The 23,721-nt window shown below is 42.3% G+C and overlaps 1 protein-coding gene across 7 annotated transcripts in view; it reads right to left on the reverse strand.

Annotated features, from left to right (window-relative positions):
• Positions 1-23,721, reverse strand: part of ARVCF (ARVCF delta catenin family member) — a 250,175-nt gene that overhangs the window by 48,497 nt on the left and 177,957 nt on the right. For all 7 annotated transcript variants that reach the window (XM_039724775.1, XM_039724776.1, XM_039724777.1 and 4 more), the window contains 4 exons: positions 22,858-23,357; positions 15,783-15,966; positions 2,626-2,743; positions 1,198-1,369 (listed from right to left, as the gene is read on the reverse strand). In XM_039724775.1, the coding sequence (XP_039580709.1) occupies positions 1,198-1,369; positions 2,626-2,743; positions 15,783-15,966; positions 22,858-23,357 (974 nt within the window). The remainder of the gene's footprint in view (positions 1-1,197; positions 1,370-2,625; positions 2,744-15,782; positions 15,967-22,857; positions 23,358-23,721) is intronic.

Consider the following 23,721-nt stretch of genomic DNA (forward strand, 5'->3'; position numbering starts at 1 on the left):
AGGCTGGAGTCAGCACACATGCAAGGTTTCCAAAGGGGCTCACGCTGCAGGTTCAGTCACTCCCTGTGAGAACAGGCTGGCCAGGCAGGCAGAATTACTTCTTTAGTTTCCCCCCGAGTCTTTAGAAGATTCCCATCAATTTTTTATTTTAAACAGTCTAAATGTAGTTGATGACAGACTAGTCTGCAAAAGCAAGTTCACACTGTGATGACTTCCCTAACACATATGGAAACACATAATATTTTAATAACTTGTGCAGGTCAGATCAAAGAGTAATGTGCAGCACTCAGTCCACCAAGTTCAAACAACTCCCTATCAGCTCTTTAGGGGCAAAACCCTTCCTTGCACCTGGCTATAAATAATAAGGCAGGATGTGTGTACACATGAATGAGGAGAATGAAGCCTAGACAGAAAATGGAATTAATTATCTCTGAATTAATCTAGAATAGTAATTTCTCTAAGAAAGGAAACAGAATTCAGTCTAGAATAGTAATTTCTCTAAAACAACAAAGAAAACGGATATAATTTGAGTGTCTCCTTGTAAAGGAAACATTGAAGGGGGGTTACTGAGACTATTAATCCTCTCATAATGAAACTCATTTGCAACACTCATGCCCCAGAGGAGAGAACAGGTCTAAAAGTGACTGACAATTAAAAGCTACAAAATCGTGTTTGCAATTTAAATTACTGAAATAGTGACTGAATTGGGAGGTTTTGGTTGAGTGGGAGGGGAGGCTTTTCATTTGTTTTCAAGTATGAGTCTGGAGGCATGGAAGATGTACAGGCAGGAGTGCCATGCAGGGGATGGATGGATGGATCCATGCTGGCTTGGCTTCCCAAGAAGGGCACACATGCCACAGAGCCCAGCAAGGGGACTGAGCAGAGATGTGACAGATGCAAGAACACAGCAATGCAGAGGCAGAGCACATCCACCTTTTTCCAACAGCAGAATGTCATCTGTCAGCATGCAGCATTCCTGTTTAAAGCCAAACAAAATTACAGCAATCATGGAAAAAAAGAGTCCCAAACACCCAATAGTGATGCAACACAGGAGATAAACATGTGCCAGGACACTGCAAGCACTCCACAAACTGCATCATCCTAAAGGAACACAATGAATGTGTTTGCAAGAGCAGGACTGCACAGCAACATTACCCCCAAATCCATTTCTAGTTCTTGTCTTTTTGCAACACATACCTTTAGCTTTTTTTCCACCAAAACAACCAGCATCATCTTTCTTCTTCTTCTGGGAGCCTCCTGTGCCTGTAGTCTGACCAGCATCTAGTTCTTGGTACTTATCAGCTCCAGGGACCTCTTTGTGGACATGATAGGAAAGGTTCCGCATGATGCACACACAGTTCTCCACAGACTGTTACAAAGAAATTTATGTTATATGAGGTACTGCACCCTCTTACCTGCAAACCACTATATTATACAGAGGAGGGCTTGGTGAAATTGAAAAAAGAAGGCTACCTGTCCCAGGAAAACCATGTAGCTCCAAAGGAAGATTTAGTCAAGGCCCTTAATCTAAAGTTCATTCTTCTTCTAAACCCCATTTTATTTTTCCAAAAGTGAAGCGCTTTATAAATAGTATCCATTCAAAATGAAAACTCTCTAATCAAAAATACCACTTGATCTTAACATAAAGAATACAATTCACCAAAAGATCAAACACACAGCAGAAAATGATCATATAAGGATCTTATTTTAATCCAAGTCTCTCTCTCGTTCTTCCAACATTTACAATCTCCAAGGGGCCCATTTTATTAAATTTTCTCTGGGTCAAAACCCAGGCCTTGTGAGGATTTCAATGGAACCCACGTTGTCCTGTAGTAATAGCTAATCCACAGCACATCGGGTTCTGACAAGAGCAGTGCTCTGTAGGTTGCAATGGAAACCACCAGGTGGTTACAAAATCCACTTCCAAAATTACCTGATTAAGTAACAGGGCTTTGTAACCCCCTTGTTCAGGCCATCACATGGTGAGACACAGAATGAAATAACAATGCTTTACAAGCCTTCTGGTGTTATAGAGAAATAGCATGCTCTTTTTTAAACAGGTTAAAGTTATGATATTCCTCATGCATATAAATACACTTTCAAGTGCCACGGGATGAGATGATGATAAAAACAGATTAATAAAATCTGCACCAAAAAAACCCCAAAACACTGTGAAAGTGCTGCAGGTCTGAAGACATTCCTTAATGTCTAAGCACTTCAGTCTTCAGAGATGGTGCTGAATAAATTCTTTAAAATGGGAACTGACTCCTTTGCTGCTTTGTGCAAATGGGACTCAATTCTGATTTGGAGACTGCACTTATAAATGCCAATTAAGCAATGCAGAACAATACCAGTAATGTCACTGACAATAAAGCACGAGTCTCCTCACCCCTCTCAGCGACCAGCCTTTGCTCCCCTCATCAGCCATAGAGGGGAACACAGCAGCATCCTGCTGATACCCCAGCAGCTCTACCACTGATACCAGACATGGGAGGAGGACAATTACTCTACTTTCTGAGCAAGCATAATCCTCTTCTGGCACCAGCAAACAGAAGTTGGATCCCAGTGCAGCACTTCAGCATAAACTGATGCAAACATCCACCATGTTTTAATACTCAAATTCACCTTATTGTCCGTGTCCTTCTTGCCAACTGCAGACTGCAGAGCGTGAAGGAGGGCATCCACCAGGCCATCACACTCCCGCAGCCTTCTGCGTGCTTCTGCTCCATCTGAGCTTACATTCCTGACAGGAGACAGGTGAAAGAAAATTTAGCCCCGTAACCTTCAGTATAAAGGTATTGGTTGCATTGGTTTATACTACAATTATTAAGAACTCATCACCTTGGATGATAAATTAGGAGGCCAAGTAGACTGACAAACCTACCAAATCTCAGTAAAGTATGGGCAATGCACATCTGCAACTTTCTGAGCCTGAACAAAAAGGGGAACACAATCCCAGAGGTGCCTACAAACACATTCTCTGCTTTGCTGGTGAGCCCAGGGACTCATCTTAAACCAGGCTGGTGTGTGCAGAACAAAGAGTATGCAAACCAAAAATTTAATTTGAAAACCAGCAGTTCCAAACTAAAAGATACTTTCACTACCTTAGGAAAAACATGATAAATCACAAGATTGCTCAGCAGCATCAAGGCCACAGAAACTGAAAAAGCTGTGTGCAGCAGATTGATTACAAAGTCTGGGTCAGTCACCTTTAGTAAGGAAAGGACAACAGTTTACATGGCTTTGAATTTCTCAAAACTGCACAAGAGACTGGCACAGGTAGAAGAAGCAAGACAGTGGAAAGCTATTTGGAGTTGTTACACTTATCAATGACGGCAGAACCTGTCAGAGGGGACCTCTGAACTTGGCCTTACTCATCCAGAGAGCACAAACTGATACCCCAGCCTTGCATAAGCATCAATCTGCCATTACCCAAAAAATAAATAAAATTCAAGTGAATTTTCCAAATGCTGCCTTCCCCCATGCCCCCCCCTTTTCTTTAGGGGGAAAATGAAGTGACAAAATTATTCTTAATTGTGCTCACTGACCAAACCTGTATGGAAGCTCTTCCCAAAGCTGAAGCACAATAATTTCAACAATAACACAGACAACCTTTCAACTTTCAGGTCCTTGAATCCCACAAAGCCATGTAAGGTTACCTCTCAAAAGCTCAGGACACCATCATTACCTTCTGTTATCAGAATCCTGCAGTCAGTTTTTGCTTTTAACTAGAGGGACTGCCAATCTCCAAGTAATTAACAAATCAATCATGGTCCCCTCCTGTGTCCTGGTCATCTGGGTAGGCTGCTGTATTAATTGGATAGCTAAGAAAACCCACATTTTCTCAGAGACCTCTCAAAGTCTGAAGGCACTTAATTGTGAGCTGGTTGCTGTAACAGCACATTAACTTTCAATTAAGAACACAAATGAAATGCAGAGATAAACAAATTCTTTTCTCAAATCCTAACACAGCTTCACCTCTAGCAATGGATGATAGAAGGCAGGTAAAGTGGGTATTAAAACGATTCCACAGGATAGATGGAAGAGAATTCTACATGCTGTTTTCCTATCTCCAGTTGTACTAATCCTTTTGTATCAAAAACACAAATGTGAATTTTAATGCTACGTCTTTATGAAACTCAAATTAGAATTCAAATTTTCTGAGATACCTTTCAGGAGTTACAACAATAAATGATAGCAGCTCCACCTTCAAGCACATCTATTAATGTGGAACACTGCTTGTTAAGCTTCAGGGTGACAGAAATGCACTATAAATGGTCTTATCTGGAGCTGTGTATCACATTTTTTATTCCCTCATTAAGTCTCACAGTGTTAGAATTCTCGTGCAGCACTGCCAGTCTAAAAGCAGAACAGCTCAACCTTCTCACCTTCCTTGCCCTATGGCCCATTCAGGAGAGATTTTGCTCTGGTTCATTTGTGCTACCACATTTGCACCACATTTGTTTTACACTTTGGTTATCAACAGCATCACAGTATTGTGTATCCTGCTTTCTTACTTCTTGATCTGTTCTGGGGCTAATATCAAGGTAGACATTGATAACATTATGACTGAAAAACATAATACTGTATCAGTAAGCGTGTGGCCTGCTGATATCCCTGTCTCCTCAACTACAGAAAAATTTACTGGAAATTAATGCCTCGAGAAAAAATTACCACATACATCACACATAAATAAGCATGAAAACTCTGCAGGATCAAGTTAATAGCTAATTAATGCTATGACTAAGTTATCCAGACATCAAACTTTGTAGTTTTAATGTTTTAACCAGCACATCACAAAATGTATCCTTACAAGCATCTCATGCAGAAACACCTGCTCTATAAATACACAACTCTGGATTTTGTTAGTCCTCCCTCCTTGGGTACTGAGCTTCCTGCAGTCTTTGGGATTTATCTGCCATGGAAGAACAAACCCCATTCCTTGTCTGTAAGTGCACCCCAGCCTATGGGAGAGCTCAGCTCCCACTCCTGTCCCAGCAGTCCAGGCAGATCTCAGACAGACAAAGCCCAGGGAGATCAGCACCTGCATCACGAGACTGCTCTTCCTGCTGCTCCAACACTGCAAAAGGCAGTGAACATCTCCCAAACCCCATGGAAATATTTGCATTTCAGACCCATGCCAGACACCTCTAAGCTCTAAACTAAGGTGGGCCCCATGAAAACAATGACAGTGTGCTTTGACTAAGTTCTCATCTGACCATCCCATGAGAAGTGCTGCCAGGTTTGGTTTCCATGATCCAAAAATGCCTTCACAAGTCCATGCAACCCAGGAAAATGTCAGGCTGCATTTCTGCCATGGCCTTAAGACTCTACCATCCACCTCCTTGAAAAGCATTACCTGGTAGTCATTGGTCAAATTCATCTTGGGTCTTCAGGAGGGGCTGGAGCATGAAAACACAAGGGATGACATGGAGAGAAGAGCTACTGCTGGCACTGGTCATGAAAAAGGACAGATACTGCCATGGAATAATCAACCTGATAGCACACTCCACTGACAGGAGTCAGGAAAAATCTCTTCCCATTTCACATCTGCACTGGGATTGTTCTGCATCTTGTATCTGTTAAACGTGATGCAATGAAAGATGTAACCAAAGCATTGTCCAAAGGAAGCCTTCAAAGCAAGGTTTCTGAACACCCTTCTTCCAAGAGTGATGGAAATCAACAAACATGACGGATTCCAGCAGCCAACAGAGGATTTGCAGTCCCTTTGCACAGGGCAACACTCCACAGAAGGAATGCAGAGCCTCACCCAGGCCAGAAACTCAAGCAATGGAGATATGTAACATATGGCATCCAGACTTGGAGAAAGTACAGAGCTTTGCTTTTCATTTAACTTTTCTACACATGACACAAGTACTGCTATGCACCAGCAGTAATTCTTCAGGGGATGGATTGTTTCACACAAGACACCAAAGAGAAAAGCAGCTGAGACCCCAGCTGAGGTGCTGCTAACTCTGTTACTTAGGAGACAGGCTGCCATGCAAGACCTGGAATGGCCAGAAGATATTGCAATTAAACAAATGATCTCACTGACTTGCTTGCTGGGGCAAATTAATATCAAGAACCTCAGTAGATGTAAGTCAAAGCTACTTACTGAAGTTTGAACAACTCTGCAGGGCTTTTGAGGAACTGCTGACAGGCAAATATCCTGTTACAATAAAGCTGACTGCCTATTGAGAAGGGTGGGAATGATGAGGGGGAACTACACAAACTATTTTTACACAAACCAGTGACAAATGAGACCTGCCATTCATCCCCAGTGTTCTGCACATTTGTCCTGTCTCTGGGAGGTCTCTGCTGCTTTCCCAGACTTGCCTGCTTTTCAATACTTTACCAAGACTCTATTAAATGACAAACGTATTTTAAAAACAGAAGTGTCTTTCTTATGTCACAATGCAAAGGGTAATAGGAGCCTTCAGTGTGCTTCCTGTAACAGTCTGAAGAACAATTCTAGAAACAAAATACAGAATTACTGCCCATGTGACTCCAGGTACATAGGAAAGAAACCATGATGACTGATTTTACAGTAAAGCACAAATCTCATTCCAGAGATTTTACATCTCCAGCCTTTAAACAGAAAAAGCAACCTGAATTCTTCCTCAAATTCTTGGAGTCCAGACTGTGGCCAGGACTAATGGAAGAGAATTTGTAAGGATGTTGCAAATATATGCTTTCCCTGGGGAAAAAAAAACAAAACAAGAAAACCAAAACAACAAAACAAAGAAGCACTAAGTAAATGTTAAATAAAAGTAAATATCTAGGAGCACAGAAACTCATCAGGCTTGGAATGCAGTCTGTTGCTATTAAAGACTTCAGAGAATGGGGGCGAGTGTGCTGAGAAATCTGTTCACGCCTTCGATAAGGTTATCATTACCAAAGAGTTGTCTTAATAATATGCAATTCTGAATGCTACATTTACATCTGCAGAAGGGAACTGGCATTCATCACCCTTAGGTGAGGTGAGCTGTTACTACTGTCTGTGCCACACACCAGAATTATCTTCAAGAGAAAAGACTTTAAAGTAATTAAGTACAGGGTACTTAATTTGCACTCTTTCAATGCAATCATGTGGCAGTACCCCCTCTGTGCTCTCCCTAACAATCTGACAGAGTGGAGATGTGGAGAGCTGCTGGACTGTTTTCTTTTTAATGATGAAGAGAAACTTGAAAAAAAGGCAGACACCTTCAGCTCTGAAAATTAAAACTAGTACTTCCAGGACTGTTTTGTCTGTCACTTGCCTGGAGAGCACCATCAGATGCTATCCCACAGTGCTGCAGATGAAGCCAAGGCTGGAGTGTTACTGAACACTTCCCCTCCTGCTTCACTTCAGCAGGTGTAAAAAGCACTTTGTTTAGAGATCTAGCTGGGAATGAAGACAACAGCTTGGAGACTTTGCTTTTTCTATAAATAGGAAGTTGAACTGGAAATTTTTAAGACATCCTCCTAGTAACACTTCCACCTTTCCCTGGAAGAATCACAGCTGAGAGCTGAAGCCAAGACAGTGGAGAGCTCTTTCCACCCCCTTGCCAGACTCTGACCAGCACCATCACTGAGGCTTTGCTGTCCAGACACTGTTTGCATACTTCAGCTGATAAAAGACAGCTTCTCACAAGTCTAGTTTAAAATATATTAGTTGTTCTGTCCACCTACTCTGGCAGGCAGAACCCTTGCTATACAAGCACCCTTCCACACCCACAAACTGCTTCACAATAAAGAAATTTTTATTTGGATGCCAGCCAAAGGAGATGGATCAATAAAGAGTTGTAGTAAATGAACTCTATTTCCAAGTGTATTTCTAGGCCTGCTATGTCTCAAAGGAGGAATATACAACATTTAAAAATCATTCCATCATTTCATGCAGAAATTGAATGGATTCCATACTTCAGTTCACATCAAGTACCAGAAAGTTTAATTGGTATTAAAATTCATTGTTCTGAAAACAAGAGAGAAAAAGAAAGAAGCTGCCTGTGACACAAAGATAGCCTGATCCAGGCAGCTCTGGTCAGAGGGCCCTGTACAGAACAATTTGCCAGCAGAGAGCTCCATCAGAAATCAAGCAGAGAATATGGCAAAGAAAGCAGAAAGAAGCTGAAGTCCAAATGAAATGCACAGAGAGCCAGAGGAGCTCTACTGATGCTGATTTATGTAGGGAGCAGCTGGGTAGTAGTTGTTCAGACCAGGGATCTCACTGGACACTGCTGCTCCACTCCAGCATTCACTGACCAGTTACACCCAGGAGAGAAGCAGCAGAGCAGCCCCAGGTTCTCTGCATGCAAACCCTTCCACCTATTTAAATAAAGTGGTTGGTTTTGTTTCGCTGACCAAATGCTTGAGAGGACATAGCAAAAGCCACCCCTGAAAAAGGGTTTCACAAGCTCAATCTGTGCTCCAGCAGCAATGGCACAGAGCAAGAAATCTACAGGGCACCTGTCACACTTCATACCCACGTGTGCACTGCCTGTCTGAAACAGGCTGGGGCTCAAGGGTATGGTTTAACAAAGGATGGACTCGACATCTATCTCTTATCTCTGGCATTCTATACCCAAAGCACCTTGTAATGCCTTTTCTGTAAAATGCTGACTGGTTACTTCCTGCATGACCTACTTGGAGGGCCTCAGCTTGCTCTCCTGTAATGCAAAATGATGCAGAAACCCACTGCACGAGAATTCCATGATGCCCAGCAGCTACTTAGCTTCCAAGTTATTCCAGTCTCTTCCTGGAGGAAAGGCCAAGGGACTCTGGCTTGCTTTACCACACATGCTTGCTGCCATGACAAAGAATCTCAAAAATACAGAAAGGACGTGGCATTAATCTAACAAAGCATCAGGGCTCACAAGCCTTCCAAAGCAGACTACATGCATTAGAATGACTGCAGGAGCTTTGCTGCAGTGCTGCTCTTCACCCCACCACAACAACAGACATTTTTGCAGATTCCCTTTCCTGACAGCCAAGGGAGGAGGGACCTAGGTTCATTCCTAAGTAATGACAAAAGGCAGTAAGCAAGTGCACAACTTTAAATTTATACCTCAAGATATGATTGTAAAGCATTAAGATTGCATGTAACTAGGTTATGTCTCTGCTGCTAAAATCTATGCATAATTTATTTATATTACAAGCTAAACATCAGGAACTGTCAGGAGGAACCCTAACAGCTCCTTACTAGCACGAATTAAACGCTCTGCTCATCATATAAGCCCCAGGACAGCCATATGCTGTGATCCTGCACAGTATCAGTAAGCTAATTAAGAAACTGCCTTTGCTCACTCCTCTCTTCTGTGTGGGTTTTTAATTTGAGTTGATTTTTTCCAGTCTGGGTTGGGCAGATAAGCGTCTCCCTTTCCGTGCTACTTGCTACCTCTAAAGTGAAGATTCACAGGCAAATTTTGGTTCCCTTTTTATCTCTTTCTGGAACTATTCCTTCTCTCAAAGTTCACTTCAAAAGCACCTGCTGCACACCAAAAGACTGACAGTATCATTAGCTCCAGTACCTGGAGCACCAATCTCCCACAGGCTGCACACTGAACATGAGCACAGCAGCCTCAGCATCTGCCCTCAGCTGCCCTGGGTGGGACAGCAAAGCATCAACCTTTGGGAGGAGTCCTCTCCAGATGATCTTGGTTAATAACTGCCTTGCAAAGCACAGGAAAGGACTAGTACAGCTAGGATAGGAGAACACACACAGTTAAAAGGGAATGTCAAACAAATGACTTAGGCAAACAACCTTTTTTAGAGTTGGGGAGAAGTGTAGCTGCTGAGGAGGGCTCTGTACTAATGCAAATTTGCTGCTGATAGAAAAGACAGAAATGTGAGTTCAGGTGCCAGCCTTTAGTTTCTACCTTCTGTGTTGTGCCATGCTTCAGTGAGCAGAGCTCCCTTGACACCAAGGGCAGCTCGTGTGGCAGCACCACAGCAGCCACCCGAGCCTCAGCTCCTGCACCCTGCTCTGCACTGGGCAGCACTTCCAGGTCACAGAGTTGCACTTCAGCGCCTTCCAGGTCACAGAGTTGCACTTCAGCGCCTTCCAGGTCACAGAGTTGCACTTCAGCGCCTTCTTACCTCAGCCACATGGAGACGAAGGCTGCCTCCAGTGTATGAGTGCACACAGGACAAGTATTAGGTGACTGTCACCACATACTATTATCATGCCTGCAGGATCTAAAGATGAATAGAGATTGAAAGTAATGCATTTTGAAAGCTCTAATTCCCAGGCACTCTTCTTCAGAGAAAAGCCACACATTAATCATTAATAAGAAAGGAGAGCATAAGAACCTGGTTTTGATGACCTTACTTTTTTTTGTTCCTCAAATTCAGCACACAGAGATGGGAAGAAAAAAAAAGGCACACCAACATCACTGATACACTCAATACAAGTGTTTTCAGGGGCAAAGAGAGAGACCTTTTCTGTCCAAACAAGGCACACGTTGCTTGACAACCCTTCTTTACCTCCACATGCCTCACAGACACTCCTGCTGCAGTGTGTGCAGGCTGTGTCTGGGCACACACACGTGTTCCTGAGATACAAAGACACCAGGACTCACTCACAGAGCTACCTGTGACTGAAACACTGCAAGTGATATCTGCAGGACAGGATGTACAGGCACCTACCACAACGCTCTGTCCTCCTCAGAAAAAGGCTCAGACTATTTCCATACAAAAAGGATTTGACACGTCCCAAGTATTACTGATTTACCATCAAGCTCCTGCAGCCACCTTTCCTCTGAAGCACCTAAGAGGGGCGTGCAGATACTTTTACATCATTTCTCAGCCTGGTGGAGCATACTTCTGGCTCTGAATTCCCCGAGTCCTTACACCATGTCTTTGAGCATCGAATCTCATATTTACCAAACCTCTCAGCTGTTGATTCCACGGGACCAAACCCTTAATTTATACCTACAGGAGTTGCTTATTCCCAGTTATGCCTATGCCTGTAGGATGAATCATTACAAAATCCTTGAACTACTGGTATTTACAGCAACTTCAGGGGAAGGCACATACCAAGGGACTAGTCCCACAGTAAAGACAGAAGATTGAAGATCAGTGAAGTCCAGATCCCCTAAGGCACTTAGCAGCCTAAACCTCACCAAAGCCAGAAGGAGACAGGGCTATTAAAAATTAGACCACAAAAAGGTTTATACCATTAATCTTGCCTGTAATTATGTCAGTGCAGTAGCACACCAGCAAATAAATCCACACTTCTCACGTCTCCTGGTACAGCTGGATGTAGGATGTCCCTTCCCTTCTCAGGGGCTGATGTTGGACAAGCTGTTATGTGCAATCTCCAGCTGAAGAATGTGTGTTTTTAGGGAAAGTCAGGTGGGTGCAGTTTGTTTGTGTTCATACACCTCGGCCAGGGCTCTGAACCCTGAGGATATTTGTAAATGCGAATTTCTGTGTACTTGGAGAACTGACAAGAAATGCTGCAACTACAGATGGTACCCCTGGAAAAAGGAGCACTTTGCATCTGTTTGCTATGCAAATTAATTCATTTAACATTTGTTGACAGCAGGTCAGTTTAGCACAGGAATCAGGCTAGAAAGTTGGCAATTTAGAAATGAAGTTCTACTCTGTCCTCTTGTAAGTGAAAAAATCCAAGAGAGAATTAAAAGTAATTAGGCAGAAACCAGCAATTAAGCTCAGAATGAATTTAATTTTTAAACCATTAAAATCCTTGCTGCTTCCAGAAGAACTAGGAATCATGGTGGGCATCTCCACAGACAACTAACAAGATGATGTGACTGTAACAGTGCTCTGACCCACAGATGCAGCAATTTCCATGCAAAGCAGGGAAGCACTTTAGGAGAAACCAGAGGAGCCAGGCAAGGTCTCTGGTACTGCCTGGGTGTTCACGAACCACAGATCCATGTTTCCTGCAAGAGCTCAACTCATACTCTTCTCCTGAAGCACCTCAATGTCTGGGTAAAAGCTGTAGGGAGTATCATGAAATGGCCTCATGAAGATGCACCAAATAATTCCATTATTTCACCAGAAGCGCAATTTGAAGACAAATGCTTCTGGATTGCAAATCTCAGTAGTGATTAAAGTGTTTAAAGAAAAAGAAAAAAAAAGGCAGTAATTAGAAGATACATTCTCCACATACCTAAAAGAATAAAATACAATGTGAAGACATAAAAACTTGCACTGTAAATGAAATGAAGCAACATCTGTGCATACTTAATGATTCTCCTATGGTAAGCAGAAGTCTTCCTTACTTCTTCCCCAGTCCTACTGCTTCATAACCAAAAATCCACTTTGTCTTTTACTGTTCCTTTCCAGATTTTTACCACACATGTTTCTTTTATCAGCTTCAACAGAATACAGTAATACTCATTTTATAAAATGACACCCAGGGCAGCATCCCTCACAAGGCTAGGGACCATTTGCAGCAGTAAAGTGATTATGGATATTGCAGATCTATTCATCACATTGTGTCTACCCTTGGAAACACAGTAAAGTAAGAGGAGGCATCTTTTTCCCGATCTCAGGATGAGAATGAAGACAAAATTACCATCACCTGCACTTTCTGAAAACTTGAGTGTCAAGATTATAAAGAGCATCCAATAAATTTCATTATCAGATCATCATGGATGTGCTGCTAAGTCTTCAAAGGAGAATACAGGATTCCCCCAAACATTTCTTTGAACAGAGTTTTTGGCAAGTCAAGAGCAGAGCGAGATGGGACACAGAACCCATCAGCTGTGTTCCAGATGATACCAGGATTCAAAATATCCTTACAATGGGCCCAGTCACAGGAGAGAGCCTGACTTCAGAAGAGCCCTTTAAATAAACAACAGTCAATACAGACCTTCACCAGTGGCCTTTTCCTCCTTGGATTCCCACTGACTCTCTGTATGTAGTGAGCTACAGTAGCCTGCAGTGGACACCACTGAGTGTCCCAGGCAGTGCCAGAATGAAATAACATGGTAAAACAGCTTTCTTGAATGGCTTTTCTGATGATAAACTGTGAGCAGCTTCTCTGATTTCCAGCTTGTAAATAACCAGCTCCAATGTTTTTCAGTATCAGACACAGATAAAGAGCGGGTCCACTGCTGGGTGCAAGTAAACCTAAATCAGTATTCAGCATCACAGTGGGAGTTTTGTTACTCCAGCAAGTGAGTAAATCAGGGCTACAGAAAGCCAGAAAGCAACCTCAGCTCCAGCCAAGGGCAGAGTGCATGGACCGTGGCTCTTATCTTGTAAATTAATCCCCAGCCCTGGTGCAGGTACTGATCTTTGCTCAGGTATTGCCCCAATCACTGAGCCTGCAGCTGAAGCATCCTTCCATCCCACACCACACACCCCACCCCTGCTGTTAATGCAGCTCTTAATCCACCCTGAGGCACTGGGCCAAGGTGGCTACGTAGCTCACCCTGACCTAGTCAGACCTGCACAGACACCAGCACCTGAACCCCCAAAGTGAGGAGGGAGAGACACAAGTTACACAGGGGAAAGTGGGTAAGACTGGAAATGAAAGTGGGATGGACCAGGAACTGAAGAGGTAAAGCTAAATAATTGTAGTGTGGGTTTTTTTAATTACTTGTTTTTAATTATTTTCAAATGAGTGTTTCCATGGCTCCTCATTATGAAAGGAGAAACCTAGATTAAGAACAAAGTAAAGATGAGTAAGCAGTGTTAAAAAAAAAAAGAGGCAAGTAATAATTAACCGGCAGTTCATGCTGTGAATCACTGAGTTTGGAACAAACTCACCCACATCTGTTGATAAACTTCATTAACTGAAAAGATGATACTGAAACGAATGCCATGCTGCATGCACAGTGCCTTGTTCTCTTAGACACCTAAACTGCAATGACACCTGAAACCTCAGAAGCTCAGAGATTGTTCCAGTTATTTTGGGAGACAACGCAGCTCACACCTGAGGCTCACTTCCAAAGAGGACAAAGGGAGGCTGGCACACAATCAAGAGGCCTAACCTCCCAATTAAATATCAAACTAGTGAACAGTTTGCAGTCTGCAATAAGCTCCATTCGTGGAAAATTGAATTTCTAGGACCAGCTACTGAGTCAGTGAGAGAAGTGTAGGCAAAGGGGTTTTTAAAGACTGATGTCTGTCAGACAGATGGCTGCAACAATTTATTCTCTGTTGGTGTTAACCATCACATCTTGCTGCTGCTTTTAAAGATGAGCTGCACAGGATTTCAACACACAACACAAAATCATTTCCAACAGTTTTAATGTTAATTACTTTTGATATGTCCATTTAGACCCCTAGATCTGGAAGTGCTCTACAAACAGTGTGTGTAATATCCCTGACAGGGGAACAGGAAGCACAATCAGCTGAAAGGCAGCTCAGACCCACCTGCTCCTGCACCTTCTGGCTCCTGCACTCACTCCCCTCACCGCACAAAGTGGGCAGACAGCAGGGCAGTTCTCCCAGCTCCTGTGCAAGAGGCTGCTGTCTCCACAGCTCAGCACAGACATGGACAGATTACCTTCTCCAGATTACCTTTCCCTGCTCTCACATCCCCATCTACCTCAGGCAGCCTCAGTCAAGCATGACAACACCTCGCCCCACATCTGATGGAAGCTTCAAATTTTCCACAAGGAAGCACCAAGTCCCTCCTGACTATGACAGCAGAGACCAGAGATGAGAGGACTGAAAGACATTTCCCTGTTCAACAGCAGAAACAGCTACCATTCACTGGGTGTCAGCCTGATGCAATTCAGGTTCTATCAGAACCACTTTGAAATACCAGAAGTTTAAATTCTTTTAACATCTCAGTACTATGTTTTACACCCTTCCTCACAGGCTTTAAGAATGCAATGTCCAAAAGGGCACAAGCTTTGGAGTTTCCTGTAAAACCAGTGCCTTACTTTAAAATTAAAAAAAAAAAAAAAAAAACTGCATCTGTAAAACCAGTGCCTTACTTTAAAATTTAAAAAAAAAACAAAAAACCTGCAAAAGTCCAAACCCAACTGATCAACAAACCCAAGAGATACCCTGGAGTACAGAAGTTTGAGTGGATCCACATACTAATAATATTTTATGATGTGGATTAGGCTAGTCTACTAATGACCAATTTATTGTCTATACTTACTGGAGAATCTCATATTCATTGAGCTAATCCTTTTATTCCCTCACCATGACTAATTTCCTCTTGCAGAACACCCTTAGAAATGAGACACTAGTAAGTAAAAACCTATGATGTCTGGAGTCTGCTTAAAGGACCTCAGATTCCAGTGGGACTGCAAATAATTTCAGTAATGGGCCCTTCCAGAACACTTTTCATTACTTTCTTCATTTGTGAAGTTACCTGGGGGAATAGCTATTACAATTTAGATACCACAAGCCCAAGAAACAGAAATTAACAAACTTCTGAAGATGCATTAATCAGTAGAAATCTGACAGGAATACATTTAAGAGCAAGAGAAGGTATAATGCCAAATCTTTTAGTTTTATTCAAATGAATTGACTTCTTCACAAAGCTGAAGAATCTAAACTGAGTGTAACTATTTTTTCTCAAAAGAAAAGCAAAATGAGACCCACTCAGTTTAGGGAACATTGATTCTTCAGGTTTCTCAGACTGCATCAGGACTCCTCCTGAGTCCAGCTTTTAGCATGAACTGTCCTGCTCTCAAGGTTCTTCCAGAATTGCAAACACAGTATGAAACCAGAAAAGGTTCCTTTTAGAAACCTTTAGAAAGGAATTTTAGAAAAACCACTTTGAATCCTAAATAGTCAGTGGCTCAAACTCTTCACTAAAACCCCAAGAAAGGACGGGGAATCAAGGCGCGGCCGCGCCTTACCGCAGGCAGCCGGAGGTGTTCTTGAAGACCGTCGTCCACTCGGCGTCGCGCGGCTTCGAGTCCTCGTTGGGCTCGCTCTCCCAGCCCGAGTGGGGGATGATCACCTCGTTGGTCAGCGTCTGCAGACCGTGGTTGATGATGACCATCTTCAGGGGCTCGTAGGAGGATAAATTCCACAGGGTGCCTGCAGGGGATTATGGAACAGCCAGAGTGTAACAACTGTATTAAGTCTAGAATCACAGGATTCACAGGGAAGTGCTTGAAGGTTAAATCATAAAACTAAACAAGAAGGCAAAGCAACTTGATGAGATGCCAGACCAGAACCAGCTTAGGGAAAATCCCACAGCTTCTTCAACAGAGCACGAAAGCACTTTTATCAAGACATGGATATTTTTGAACTCATCAAACCCTACACAGAGTACATAAAAGTGATGTACTATGGGAGATTAATAGGATTTTTCTGCTGTATACAAATTGCGTTACACTTTCAAGTCTAACTATGCCTCAAAAAGTAAAAATTCATCCCGTGAAGCAAAGTATATTGAGCAAATCCTAGGAGAGATGAATTTCTGGAGGATCACTGATCTTATGCTTATCTTCTGCACAACATAATATTTCATTCAAGTCTCCTCTCTATTATTTATTTTCACATTTTCCTGTCACAAGCAATATCTGTGTTCAAATCTCCTGGTGCCACAAGCATATGATTTCTTGAAGAAGCCAGAAACCAAAACTCCACTGTCTTTTCATTTTTACCTCTATTATGAGCCAAAGCAGACAGAAGTCAAACATCAAAACCGAGTAACAGAACAACAGCTTTATAGCTGCAAAATACCCCGTGTTAGATAAGTGATACAGCCTCCCAGCAGACCTGTATCAGTGTCCTGACAGTTATTACTCATCAGAGTAGGACTAAAACAGAACGCTCACTTCAGAGAGAATTTCTGCACAGACCCAGCCTGGTACCATCTGAGAAATGTCAGCAACAACACTTGGAGGGAGCCAGACACACGCTTTTGGTCTCCAAGGAAAAGTGTGAGTTCTAGCAAAATTTTCAGACAGCCCAAACAGAAAGCCCAGATTCCCCAAAACACACAAGGAATCTTTCCTAAACAGATCGAATATCAACCTGAGGCTCCCTGTGTTACTATGGACTTGTGCAGATAACAGTGCAAACTGTAAATCTCCACCTGATTGTATATACATCTAAAAACCAAAACAGAACAACACAAGTGCAACCTTCTGTTTCAGCCCCTTTCAATCTTTCCTGGAGCAGTGATGTAATCTATTTCTTCTAGAGAGGAACAACAAAGGCAAATTTTACTGCTTAAGAAGAACAAGGCAGATCTATAAGTAAAAGTTAAGAATACCTACAAAATTTCCAAGACCTCTAATATTACAGGATTGTATGAAAGTTTTCCAGTACTAAAACCTTTTCCTTGTTTTAAGACTTAGAGATTTGTATCTAGACTTCAATACCTCCAACCACAACATGTAAAATAAAATCACCATCTCCAAACTCTTCCTATATCCTCATTCACCAGAGGTTATTTCAAGAGATGAAATGCAACTGTGGATTCAATAGAGTTCCAACTGGATTGCAGCACCAACCTGCCCATCTACCACCAGCTTTAATGCTGTAACCCCACCCTGACCAAGAGAACCCCCTGCCCCTAAGGAAGCAGCTCTTCCACATACACAGATTTTTTATCAAGGGGCTCGCTGAAACTTAGGCAATGAACTATTTAGGGCAAACACAATTCGATTGTAAATCTCAGTGAGTGACTACCAGACAAAGGGAATCGGAGTTACACAGAACCTTTCCTGCACCCTCTTTGATGAAAACTCCCCCAGCATTTTACAAGCTTTCCATTTCTCATCTGCTTCCCATCTCTACAATGTTCCATACAAAACAATAAACTGAAGAAGAGAAAGAATAAAAGATAGCCTTACTATTGAAAAAATTAGTGCAAACACTTCAAATTATTCAAAAGGTCAAAGCACTTAAATTTATAATATTCTCCTTGATGGTGCATAAGGAAATCCAAAAGAATCCCTTTGTTGAACAGCATTTAGCAAGGAAAAATGCCCAGCCCTTAAAAGAAATGCAGCACAAGATAAACAGAGGTGAGGGAGTCCAGTGGTTCCAAAGAAAGAAAAAAACTTCAGGTTGAACACTGACTTCATAGGGAAAAAATTTCACAGGAAAGGATATAGAAAATAAGCACACTGACAGTACATTTTTCTTATTCAAAATTATGAAACAAAGAGCCCTAAATCCCAGCATCCTTTCTGTGCTAGAGGAAAGTCACTGATAGTGACAGCCTTTAGGTTAAGGGAACAAATTCAGATCCAACTGTAGCATTCAGCAGCACAAAAAAAATCAGAGGGAAAAAAATTGCTGTAAATTTGACATCCATCTTTAAGTATTACTGTTACTCTTAGCATAACACACCAATGCTTCAAAAAGCTGGAAACACTGTTTTTAAAACTCTAATCAATTCAAATAAACAGCACTCAGGAGAAATCATGTCACTAACACAGCAGCACAAGGCGAATGAAGTTATCTAAAGTTTCCATGCACTTTCATGACAAGCCTTGGCCTTTCTGACCACAGACTGCATGAGTTTTAGGACTAGAGAAAGATGAAGTACTGCTCTTCAGAAGATGAACATGATGACTAGCAATCTGTATTTTATTCATAAATACTATGAGTAATGTACTTATGTACTTCTAGCTTCAACCATCAACCTTGATTTTTCACCATATTAAGCAAGGAAAAGAACTACAAGCTTTTATTTAAAAAAAAAAAATCCAATATCACCAAGAAACTAGAAGCAGTTTAATTCCTTTTCTGTGGTCCATACCAGACAGTTTATCACTTGGAAAAATAAGCAGTCTGTAATATATTCCCTGAGGAATTCTTGTTGCATGCTGGTCTGGGGGGCATTTGTTTGACAGACTTGTTTGGATCAAAGTCCTGAAGACTGGAGCTGTGCTCCTTTCAGTAGCGGTCAAGTTGAGCACCTCGATGTGAGCCAGTGTTTGACAGAACACACCACGGACAAGGACCTTCCTCTGAGAAGCCCTGAGTAGAAAATGGAAGGAGAAAGCTCATCTGAGATGAGCAAGCTGAAGAGAGCAGGGTACTTCTCTAAAGAGGAGTCCAGGGCTGAGCAGCTGGCAGGACCTCAGCACACATCAGAGCTGGCAGTTCTGAGCCAGCTGATTTATCTGCAAGTTGCTATTTGAGCATTAGATCAAAATATTTCATCTGCAGAGCATTTTGAAGGTCAATCATTTTTCAATTATAACCAATTTGAAGAATCACGTCCTGCACCACTTAAAATCAGTGCAATGTCATTAAACAACAAAATTACTCCAATGTTTTCACAAAGAACAAAATTATTCATTAAAGCTACCAATTTCTGATTGCTTTTCAAAGAATGTAATAGAATTTTGGTCTTGCATATCTGATAGGAACATTTCCTCCACAAAAACCTTATCACTCAAGATAAAACTTTTGTTGCTTTCCCAATCAGAACAGATTTAATTCCTTATCAGCTTAATCCTCATTTCTCTCTTTTTCTCAAGAAAATGATCCACTGAGAGTACAGCAGTATAGCTACAAGCCTAGCAAGAAATGAAGGAAGAATTTTATGGAGTATTTCTCAACACAGCTCTACTCATGACTTACTTATGGACACTCCAACACTTAAGCTTTTGGCAGTGCAGTAGCTAGGAAACATTTTGTAACTCCACATTTCAAAAAGAAAGAGAAGTAAGATCTGTAACCATACATTTTATGAATGGATCTTTGAGTTTAGAAGGCAGTTTTTGCACACTTCACAGATCTCTGACCTTGAGGGACATCATGTTTAGTGCCATTTGCAGGCATGTCAAGAACACCTGGTAAAACAGTGACGGCACTAACCCAAAGAAGTTTTTCAAATTCTGCTAAAACCAGTGATAACTGTAAGAAAAAAAATCTACACACTGGCTTAATATGGCAGCAGTGGTATATCAGTACACTCTGCCTGCTTCCAAAATTTATTGTCAAAACAGTTGTCTACCTTGTGTTCTCCAAATGTGCATCCTGGGAAGTGCTCAAGGGAACACACTCCCAGCACAGCCAGACTCCCTCAGCACTGATGCCACACACCTGATTCCTCCCTCGATGCTGCATCCACCCTTGGGTGTTTTTAGCTCACTGGTGTGGCTTTTTCCCCACTCCAGTAACACAGTGACCAGACCCAGCTGTGGCTGCTGCAGACCAAGCAAAGGAGAAGGCATGGAGCTGTCAAGGGCTGACTCTCACACTAGATGGGAACGATGGTCTCTTTTGCCAAAAAGCCCTGCCTCAAACAGGGTGTCCTACTGTGTGACCTGGGCACCTCCTGTCCTGCAGGCAGGCAGTGCTCCACAGCCAGAGAAACAACACTTCAAGCCCAGCACTGCTCTTGAATTCAGACAACTGAATTATTTCAACTTCTTTAAATTATTTGAATCTCTTTGGAAAGCAGGACTATTTTATTATTTGTCCTTAGCTGGATGACCAGCTGGTGATTACTACTGAGCTTTTGGAAAAGCAGCCAGTATTGAGATAAAGAAAGATGAAACTGTAGAAAAATCAATGTGTCATACCAAACTTGAATTTTGAGCCTGTTAAAAGAAATAAACACAAATGCTGTATGCTGTTGTATTTTTTTTTCTTTTTCCTAATGCACTGCTGATGAAGTCCCCAGACATTTCACTCCAGATAAACTGAAAAACTTTCATGGCAAAGGTAGGCTTTGGTTTATCTCTAGGGAAAAGCACCCAGATAGGAAGTCACAATTGCTACCAGGAGAACATTGGAATTGTGATCTGAATTTCTGAGGCTGCAGAATACAGTCCTTTTGTAGCAGCCCTGCCTGAATACTCCCTCTGCACTTCAAGCTGGCTCTTGTTTCTCTCTGCTGACTTTTAGAGCTCATTTTACAAATGGACAATTCCACATTATCAGCCAGAGCTTTGAACACACAGTGCAAGTACAGCAGCACCAGCCACACAGGCATTGCTGGAATATTCTTCTTTTCTGTGCTGAAGCTTGAATGTCTCACACCGGATCTGGTGCTATCATTTTAGAAGGGGAATGAAATTATTCCTGGTTAGGTGGAGATTAAATGCACATCATCTGTTACTGGACATCTGTTTAGGTTAATGCCCTTAGTATTCCTGGTGTTTTTGAAAGGGAAATAAAGAGCTCTAAGTAACAAAAGCCAAGGTGGAATAAAAATACTACATTTAATTGGCAAAAACTACTGCCAAATAAAATGCATTTGAACTCTAAAGCTAATTAAGCAACGGGAAATCAAAGCAATCGCCATTTACAGTGAAAAGAAAAAACATCCAGTTTGCTTTTGCATCTTAGAAGTGACTGATTACCACCTAGCACTATAATGATATTCCTTCAGAGTAAATTATAGACTGGCTTCTCCTTTCTTGAATCTAAGGAAATAAATTTATTGCTTCTCAGCACTCCAGAAATGAGTGTTGATTAAACTAGAACAGCAGATAAACAGATACTCTTTATTTTAAAAAAAAAGGTCTGCCATCACATTAAATGAGTGCAACAAATGGAATATAAATACCACCTGCAGAGTTTCCATGTTGAGGCAGAGCACAGACAGCTCTCAAAGCACATCCAGCACATGCGACTCAGAGGTTCTCTGACAAAACAGACAGCTCTCCTTTGCCAGCTCACTGGAAAAAGGCTGGAAAAATACCCCTGCTAGTTTCAACACTGTATATTTAGACCTAGTTTGCTAAATAGAAGGCTGGAAAAATACCCCTGCTAGTTTCTGTAAACACTGTATATTTAGACCTAGTTTGCTAAATAGCCTGTAATGGCTGTGGAAGAACAGATAGAACACCCAAGGCCACTGTTCATCTCAGAGAATTATGATTACCAGTAAAAACTTAGAGTTACTATAATTTTTGAGGAAATTACAGAATTATGATGTTTACCTCTAATGGCTTAATCAATGTTTGCAACAGGGTCTACCTGCACAAGCCAACATTGATAAGGCAGCTAAACAGTTTCAGCCCTGGACCCATTTCCAACCCCAAAAAGCTTTCAGGAAAAATTCTGTTCTGGCACAGAAATTCATCAGAACTGCTCTGGTCTCCATCCAAACATCCCCTGTGGCTTCTGAGAAGAGAAAGGGAAATCCATTTCACTCCTCATGATTTATGTGAGACTGAAGAACAATATCTTTCTCCTTACTTTAAGAGCTGACATACTGTTCCACCCTTTCCCACTTAAATGGCTGAACTTTGAAACTTGGCAAATACTTTATTGCTCTTCTTGGATGATGCCCAAGACTAAGTTCAAATAAAAACAGGTTAAATAATGGAGCTGTAAGTGTTTGAAAACTCCCTGCAAAGTGTGCACAAACTCAGTAACCTGAAATGTAATTCTCCCTTTTCCAACCTTTGCAATAAGCAAATCCATGTCCAGAGCAGACCCTATGCTCCCTAAAATCTGAGTTTTCCAGCCCAGAAGTGCTTCAACTTCATAAACAGCCTCAAGAGTCCTCAGCACCAGGCTGGAAGTGTTCCTGAGGAGACGGACTGTTCTCTAAATATGAGGGAGTGGGGACATGGCAGCAGGATTGTTTTATAAGAGATTAACAAGGAAAGATTTAGCTCAGCATATCTTCTTACCTCATGATTACAACACGCTGAGGGCACGTGCACGACAAATTACCTGTCAGTGGAGCTGCTGTAACTCATTTCAGCTTCAGCTTCAGTAGCCCAAGCACATGCAACTGCATGCTACACCCAAGGAGCAGCATCCATCCCTCAGCATCCAGGGAATCCCAAGTGCACCACACACACACAGGGATGATCTCGATCCCCTCCTGATGGGCACATGTCAGACTCTCACCACACAAACGTGGAGCAGCTACACAACAGCTGCAGCCAGTGTTCTAAATTCTCCTTCAGTGCTGTAATCTCCAGAAATTCTTGTTCCTAGAGCTGAAAGAACTGTTCTAAAGACTAATCCATTAACGAAATCACAGACACTGACCTGTAATTAGCTCTCTGACTTCCATGTCGTTTGTTTTTCGCAGCAGCCTGATCAATGCGGGGATCCCATCACAGTTCTTTATAGCCACTTTGTTTTCATTATCCTTCCCATAGGAGATGTTTCTGAGAGCCCCGCAGGCCTTACGATGCACCTCAGGCTTCGGGTGATCCAGCAGGCCCACCAGGATGGGGATGCCCTTGAGGTGCCTCACGTCCTTTTTGATTTTGTCGTTCTCGTAGCACAGGTGCTGCAGGTAGGCCGCGGCGTTGGACTTGACGGGGTCGATGGGGTGGCTGAGCATGGCGATGACCTCGGGCAGGTCGGGGTCCCTCCAGCGCGGGTCCTTGCGGATGCTGTCGATGGACGGCGAGCGCTTCCCCAGCCGGTCAATGCTGGCCATGCTGCCGCGCTCCGGCTGCGCCAGCGGCGCCGCGTAGCCGCCGTGCAGGTACGGGATCCTCTCCTCGACCATCTCCGTCTCGATGGGGTCATCGTAGCCCCTGGGAGAAGCAACGGTGCCAAGATAAAGAAAGGGAAAAAAAGAAAAAAAAAAGCACATTTAAACACTTTGTAACTGAATCAATATGGAGATTTCAGCCCCAAGCAAGCATTTTAATATCACAAACATCACTGGGGCAGCACATTTACAGTTTCCAATAGTTTATTTGGAATAACTTGAAAATTAACCATAGCTGAGTTCTCAGCAGTGATGGGACTCCAGCACAGTGTTTGTTTGGCTAGCAATGAAATGATGACAGGAACTGCAAGCCATCAAACAGATTGCTTTCATTTTGGTCACTTAGCAAAGCAATTACAACAGAGCTGGATTACATTTAGTAGGAAACACTGATCTTCATTAATGCT

The sequence above is a fragment of the Passer montanus genome, unplaced genomic scaffold (genome assembly GCF_014805655.1).
Source record: "Passer montanus isolate IOZ18808 unplaced genomic scaffold, ASM1480565v1 scaffold53, whole genome shotgun sequence".
In the NCBI taxonomy this organism is placed as follows: domain Eukaryota; kingdom Metazoa; phylum Chordata; class Aves; order Passeriformes; family Passeridae; genus Passer; species Passer montanus.